General features: G+C 36.5%; 1 protein-coding gene across 1 annotated transcript; it reads right to left on the bottom strand.

Annotated features, from left to right (window-relative positions):
- Positions 1-1861: 1861 nt before the first annotated feature.
- Positions 1862-6744, bottom strand: LOC104401945 (WD repeat-containing protein 11-like; the record flags this gene model as incomplete). The annotated part of the gene is made up of 6 exons (XM_010009683.1): positions 1862-2007; positions 2971-3068; positions 3996-4161; positions 5368-5463; positions 5719-5890; positions 6679-6744. Coding segments are annotated over 6 exons (744 nt in total), but the record flags the coding sequence as incomplete, so codon positions are not given.
- Positions 6745-7293: the final 549 nt, after the last annotated feature.

Genomic DNA, 7293 nt, shown 5'->3' with positions numbered 1-7293 from the left:
ACCCTAATTATTCTATGATTCTATGATTCTGACATTGCTGCCAATTGTGCTAATCCAGTATGCTACAGCACAAATAAAGACAAAAGTTGTTTTAAATTCTACTACTGAATACATATTAGCATTTTTCAGGCAATATGCAGAGTGCTATAAACTAAACCAGATACATTTCAGATACCCATAACTACCTACCATAATTCCATGTCATAACTAGCCAAAGAAACTAAGAAGGTCATACTACAAGTGTTAATTAGATCTGGAGTTATCTACATGGCTTATTAGTGGCTTCTTTTATTTATAAGTTGATAGCAGTGATGACTCTATAAAATACTGTCAGATATTATTTACACATGCATTATTATTTACTGCATACAATACAGAAGTTAGAGCAACTATGCAGTTTCCAGGCTAGACGTGCAGACTGTAGTAATACTTCAGATACTTTTTAAAATACTAATGACATTTTCAGCTCATCTGATCTTGACCTTTAATTTTCTTTGTTTTCACTGCCTCAGAACTGACTCCCCCATGATGGACTTCAATCACTACAATACTGTGTTGAGGTAGCAGTTCAATGAAGGGATTACTTTTTACCTGACATACAGTGTTTAAAACATAAGTGAACCACAGATCCCTGGTAGTGTTAAAGGCCAGGCTGGACAGAGCCTTGGGTGACATGGTCTAGTGTGAGGCGTCCCTCCGCTTGGCGGGGGGTTGGAACTAGATGATCTTACAGTCCTTTCCAACCCAAACCATTCCATGATTCTATGATTTCACTACATGGGCTGCAGTAACAATTTCAAAGCTTTGCAAGGAAAATTTTATGATCCATTTTTTCTCTCTTATGATTCTTTTTTTCACTTTTAGTTTGTTTTCCAGTGCCACAGGTCTTACAGAGCACCAGGAGGAGGTAACATTATGGATTTATGCAAATGACTCCTTTTCACTTGTTTCCTCACACTTCCTTCAAACTGCATAACCTGGAAAATAAAAGTAGGAACTCCTATTCCTGAGCAGATGAATTCATCTAACATTGGTTCACGCATACTCACTGTGAATGATACAGAGATGTAAAAACAGGATTTCAAAAAAAGGATATTTGTATCATCATTAACTTCAAATGCCCCGTACTTCAGACAAGCTTCAACAAATAAAGCTGCTCTGTCAAAGTACCTCATACTGGTAAATGGGGAAAAAAAAAAAGAGAATGTTAGGACACAGAACAGGAAAGTATTCCAGGGCATTGCATCAAAACACTTGCACACAGACTTTCTAAAACTTTGCACATAGGTCTGGAGTGGCAAATCTCTTCTGCACTGAGGGCTGAACAAGGCTTCTGATCATCATCAAAGTTAAACACTATCACCATTTAGCTACCACTATGGCACATCTTCACACTCCCACAGCACACACTGCTCTCATTTTCCAGTGTTGCTGTACTTCGCTCTCTGCACCTTCATGCTTCACAGTCCTTAAGGATTCACTACCTCACGACAGTGCTGAGTGCTTTCCTCATGTCAGTGAATGCTGCTACTCTGCTCCCAGGCTGTATGTAGGAACAGATCTTACCTCTCCCACGTCCGTCCTTGTGCTGCTCGTACACACATTAGCCTGGCGCTGCCCTCTCGCCAGGTTCTTACATCTCCCCTTCCTCCCTGCACTTAAGGAACTGACATTTGATGCAAAACTTAGAAAGATCAAGTCTCAACTCAAAAATAACTATAGCTGCTGAGTTCATTAAACAAAAACATGGTAAAACAGAAACAAATGTCAGAAACTGCAGACCTCCTTCCTCCCCACATTATAAATGCTTAAATACAACTTTGGCCAAGAGAAAATACAGATTGCACCCTTTCATCTTTACCTGTGCAACATCTCTGCAACTTTTGTAAAGCATCCGAGTGACAAGAGGACAAGGATGGCTTTGGACTTCTGGTTGACTTGTGGAGAGCAAAGGTGATCTACCCAGCGCTTTAACACATCAGCACACTCCTCTGAGTTCAGACGGACCTTTATAAAATGGGAAAGCCAGTGATGAATTCTCAGCTGCTAACTACAGGGAGCATTCTGCTTCTCTTTCTCTTTGGGCAGAAGTAAAAGCATCTGAAATCACCAGTTTTATTACAAAAAGTACACCTATCCCTGAATTAGTCCAATATAAAGGAAAATTACAAATATATAGGTATAAAAATACTCCACTCGGGTCACTCCACATTTATGTGTGATTAACAGTATTTTGACCACAAGGCTTTTCTAAAAGCCCAAGCATCAATAAGCTAGAAATCTTTATCCTTTACTGAAGACTGAAGAAAGTAAGTACTTTTGTCCTTATGAGCAGGATTCACTCATTTACAAAAACTGAGCATGATTTTTTCCATACTTTCTGCGGGAAACATAACAGAAACTTTACTTAGACACAGAAAGATCATGCTTACTCATTCCTGTCCATTTTAATTTGGAGAATTAATTCTGTGTTTAGATACTTTTTACTGTAATGATGTCTGCTTACCAAAACAGAAATTGATGCAAATTTACGTGGTTGGTGCTAACTTTAAAATCAGCACACGGGCTACCTGGAGCTCAGCATGTCACTGCCAAATTACTTATTCACTTCCAGGAATGGGTTTTTTGTAGTTTATTAGGAACTCTGCACTACTGTAGCTGTATGCAGCTTCATAAAACACTGCTCGAAAACCAGAATATTAAGTATTCCAACCATTATTAGGCTCCAATCCTGTCATTTGGACAACAAAGGCAGACCTCTATAATCAAAAGCCTGAAGAAGAACCTGCCAACACTTACTGAATGGATTGGCTTTTTATAGCTTAACACATGGAAAGAACTGACGATGATATCTCATTGGATTTTAGGCTTCTAACTTTGGAGAACTTTAGCATCTTCATCAGCCTTCACACCTATATATACTAAGTAGGTCATTTCTGTTAGCAAACTGAAAATGGGGAAATTGCAGACCTTTGCAAGCCACGCTGCACGATTCCATTCGCCGTAAGTTTGCAAGTAACGACAGGCATCAGCAGCCTTGTCGATCAGACACAGTAACTGTACACCCTCTGGAAAATAAAAAGCACACTATATAATAAGTTAAAGTAAAAAAAGAGTTGCAATGTAAGTGTGAGCAGATCACTCCTCCCCAGCAAATGATCATTATATCCTTCTTTGCATATGAAGATGTTGAAAACCCCTAATTTCTACTACCTTGCTCTCCATATCACCTGGCTGCCAGTTATTATACCTGTTTCCGGGGCTACAGAGCTTAGGAAGACCTCACAAATCTCTTATTTATCTTTGTCCTAAATACAAATGACAAGGGGTTCATTGGACTTCTCATCATAAATAGATAGTAATGTTTGTAAATCATATAAACAGATTTAATATATAAACCTAACTAATCCTTTATTGTAATATAATGTTGTCCATAGTGTAATTATTAACAGTGAACTGTTACTTGTCCACAGAATGGAAAATACTTTTTCCAGGCAAGTACAGACATTTGTACTTTTCTGCATGTCTTTGAGTATTTAAGTCAATCATCATATAGTGAACATCTTCTGCATTAAGCAAAATTAAGCTGTGTGCGTAAGACAACACACTTTTTGAAGCAAGTTCTGAACTGGAAAGGAAATTAAGTTTGTATTTAAACTTCAGTAATAAGACACTGATTTTCAATTCATTCTTTAATAAGGAAAAAGGAAAATACAAAGTTCTGTGTGCTCAGCCTCTTTTTGTACAAACAATTGCTAAGAGAATTACTGCAGAAATACGTTTTCCAACGAAAATGAATCAAACCAAGTTGATCTTTACAACCGAGTTACTGATTATTTTTGTGCTAAATACATTAGATAGTACATGCTATTACATATGCAACATATAAGATCTATTACAACAGGACTGTCTCCTCCCCCATCTCCATTAGCAGCCTTAATAACGATCAGAATTACTGGTTTATAAACTAATGGAAAATTCAAGTTGTGTTTTACCTGCGAGCTTCCCATTGGCTATCATATTGGTTGCTACCAGTTTAATGGTACTTTGAGATGGACCCGATGAGGTGACAGTTGTGACCAAGCAAGCTTTGAGTGAATCGCAGTAATAGTGTGTGTTCTCCGAACTTGTTTCTAACAGCAGCTGCACTGCTCTGTCAGTCTGGCAAGAGAAACAAAAAGAATACAACTTTGACCACAACATATTCACTTTTCTTTAAAAGCCTTAATATTTTTATCCTTTTTGAGACGTGGAACAAATAATAAAGAAAGTTATTCTAATCTAGAGTGCAAAAATATTTACCAGCATAGGAATAATTAGAATTGTATTTCAATTAAACATCTTTAGTAGGATAGCATTTAAAACCCCATCATGAATATAATGTTTAATCACAGACCAGCATTTCTAGAAGAGCATATTTATTTCCTTGTTTACATACACTTTTGCAGAGTTATAAAAGGAAGAGAAGCATTTAAAATAGGCAGAGAAGATAGATATAAAATTGTAAAGACACAGAAGCTGGCCAGGACCTCAAGGACTGATTCAAATCCTACTATTTTAAAACAAAGGTAGAATTCATCCATTTAAAACATTAGCTACAGCTGAGCACCTAATCAGTGGGACTCATTACACTGCCTGCAGACACCTGTCTCCAAATCAAATGAATCACTGCAGGTATTCCACCTCTGCCTGTTACTAAAATGAGGTTCCTAACTTCTAGAGAGGTCACTGTGGTGAGGTCAATCGAACTGAAGGCTTAGACAGCTACAGAAATAATGACAAGCCACATTAAATACATATTAAAATCCAGTGATTCAATAAGCTGGCATTTTAGAAGTTCAAGAAACTGGCATTTTAAACTTACTATCTACAGACTAAGTATTTCTGGCATCTTTTACTGGTAACACGTGTTGACATGCTCAAATGTAAAGTGACATAGAAATCAATTAAGTTCAAGCCAGCAATACCAAAGCTATTTTTAGAAATGGATGCAGCACACCTGCATTTGCAGGGAACAGCTCATGAGCTACACTGTACAGGGTGTCAGTGACCAACTCTGTTCAGTGTCTCACTGCTCAGTACAGATCTGCCAAAAGCTTAGGTATATCCTTTGTTACCTAAAAGGATTTTTTTAGGGTTCCCATGAAAATGAAATAGTCTGAAGCAGGTAACAACAAACGTTACCATATATTGTGTCATTACACAGAGTCTGCAGTGTAGTAACATATTAAGACAGCAAAAACTGTGCACTGGGTGAATAAAAGTATGAAACAGTACATACGAGTTAGACAAAGCTTTACTTGAACAGGGTAAGTACATAAGATGGACAGAAAAGAAGAATAAAAAATTCAAATATTACCCACAAACCTGGCCCAAGAGAAGCAGTTGATCAGCACATTTCCTGGTATGATCATACGTTGATCTCTTCACTTCCTGGAGATTTACCCTTTCAAGTTGAAATTTCTTCATGAAGAAGGAAAAATATTTGAAATGTAAGAGTACCACAGGAAATAAAACCAAGCATTTAGAAGATATGGAAGTATTTTGAGAGTTTTTGGAACACTCTTTAAATAATAAGGAGTGATTTAATCCAGTGGTATGTTACTTGTAACAGTGAAATACATATAGGGAAAAGCTAATAAATAAGATCACAATGCTCAGCGTTTATTGTGCTGATGACGTTCTTTATTAAATATAGTTTCTAATTCCTCAAAATACCTGGAAGTAGTGATTTTCACACAGTATGTCATAGCATATATCCAAGGGATTAACCAACTGTTCTTGAAGGATAGCTGTGTCTATTGGTTTTGCTGGCTTTTCCTGGGATAAGCTGTGCAGATAGTGGGCAGCAACAGTCCAGAAATGCAGTTCGGATTCATCCCCATACAGTCTGAGAAGATGCAAATCAGGACATGTAATATGTTTGTATTTTTTATATGCCACATAAAAATACTACACAGTTAAAATATCTTTCTACAAGGACCATGCATTCATGTGTGCACCAGAAGTACTTTGCATTATCAATGGGACAAACTTCTAGCCTAGAGTAAGGAATGACAGTCAGCAAGCTAGATAAGTAAGAGGCTGTGCAGAAGACTGTTACGACAGCATTTAAACGCAGTGAATGTTCAGCATATAAATATGTGGAAATTAGTATTTCATTATTATTTTACACTTAATCACTAATATGCTCTTTCAACTACAAGGAAGTTGCTAGGTTTGAAAAACATCCTTGAATATAGACAGACTAAAAAAGCTACAGTTTAGGCAGAACAACACAGAGCAAATACATCTGAAATAAAAACCAGACCTTCCCCTGTTTGCATACACTCTACTGTGCTTTGTGAAGTTTTGACTTACATTTTTGGCCACTGTAAATCTAAATGTAATGTAGAAAGGAGAACTGTATTTGTGAAAGTACTGCCAAGACTCAAGGAAGTCTTGAGTCTCTGCATCCAGCAGAGACTCTGCATCCAGAAAGCAAACAAAACTGTTTCAGTAAGGTAACATTGTCATTCTCAGTCCTGAAAACACTCTAAGACATGGAAAAGTGGTTTAGGAATCGCACTGAGTTGAAAGAAAGTTAGCTGAGTACTTAAACATCAGTACATATATATGCATTAACAGGATCAAGACTTACTAGGAAACATTTGATATATTTATCTGAATCTTTACTACCTGGCAACTAGGAGACATCTTTGCAAGAGAGTAAAATCTGGATCAAGCAAAAGTTTCTTTATGTCACTGCAAAAAAGAGAGAAAGAGAAGGCCATAAACAATCTGTAAAATGCTGTGCTTTTTTTTTTTTTTGTTAGTTGGTTTGGAACACAAATCGGATGTATCACCAATAAATTGAAATAAAATCAAAACCAAAAATACACAATTTCTTTTCTGAAATGAAAAAAAAATGCATCTATCAAAACAATTACTACAGGAAGTATACATAATTTGGAATATAACTGATCTTAAGAGGCATGTCACTCAGTTTAAATACAGTGAGTCCACCAGGAAACTTTATCCATGTAATAAAGGGACCAGCCACAAGGGTGCACACAAAGCAATAAATTAGTCTGCAGTGATTACAAATTACGGGATTAATTCAATTACAAATTGCAACTCTGTAGTGCATGAGAGATCCACGTGCAGGAATTTAGGTTTTCTACATATTTCAGGCTGGATAAAAACATGTTCCATCCTACTAAATGAATATGTATATAAATGCATATAAATGTAATCAAACATATGTATATATAAAATATATTTTGTAAATAAAGTATAAATATATTTTATAAA

The sequence above is a fragment of the Nestor notabilis genome, unplaced genomic scaffold, assembly GCF_000696875.1.
Source record: "Nestor notabilis isolate BGI_N333 unplaced genomic scaffold, ASM69687v1 scaffold31712, whole genome shotgun sequence".
NCBI lineage: Eukaryota > Metazoa > Chordata > Aves > Psittaciformes > Psittacidae > Nestor > Nestor notabilis.
Note: the sequence above shows the minus strand (reverse complement) of the source record. Positions and strands in the feature narration are given on the sequence as shown.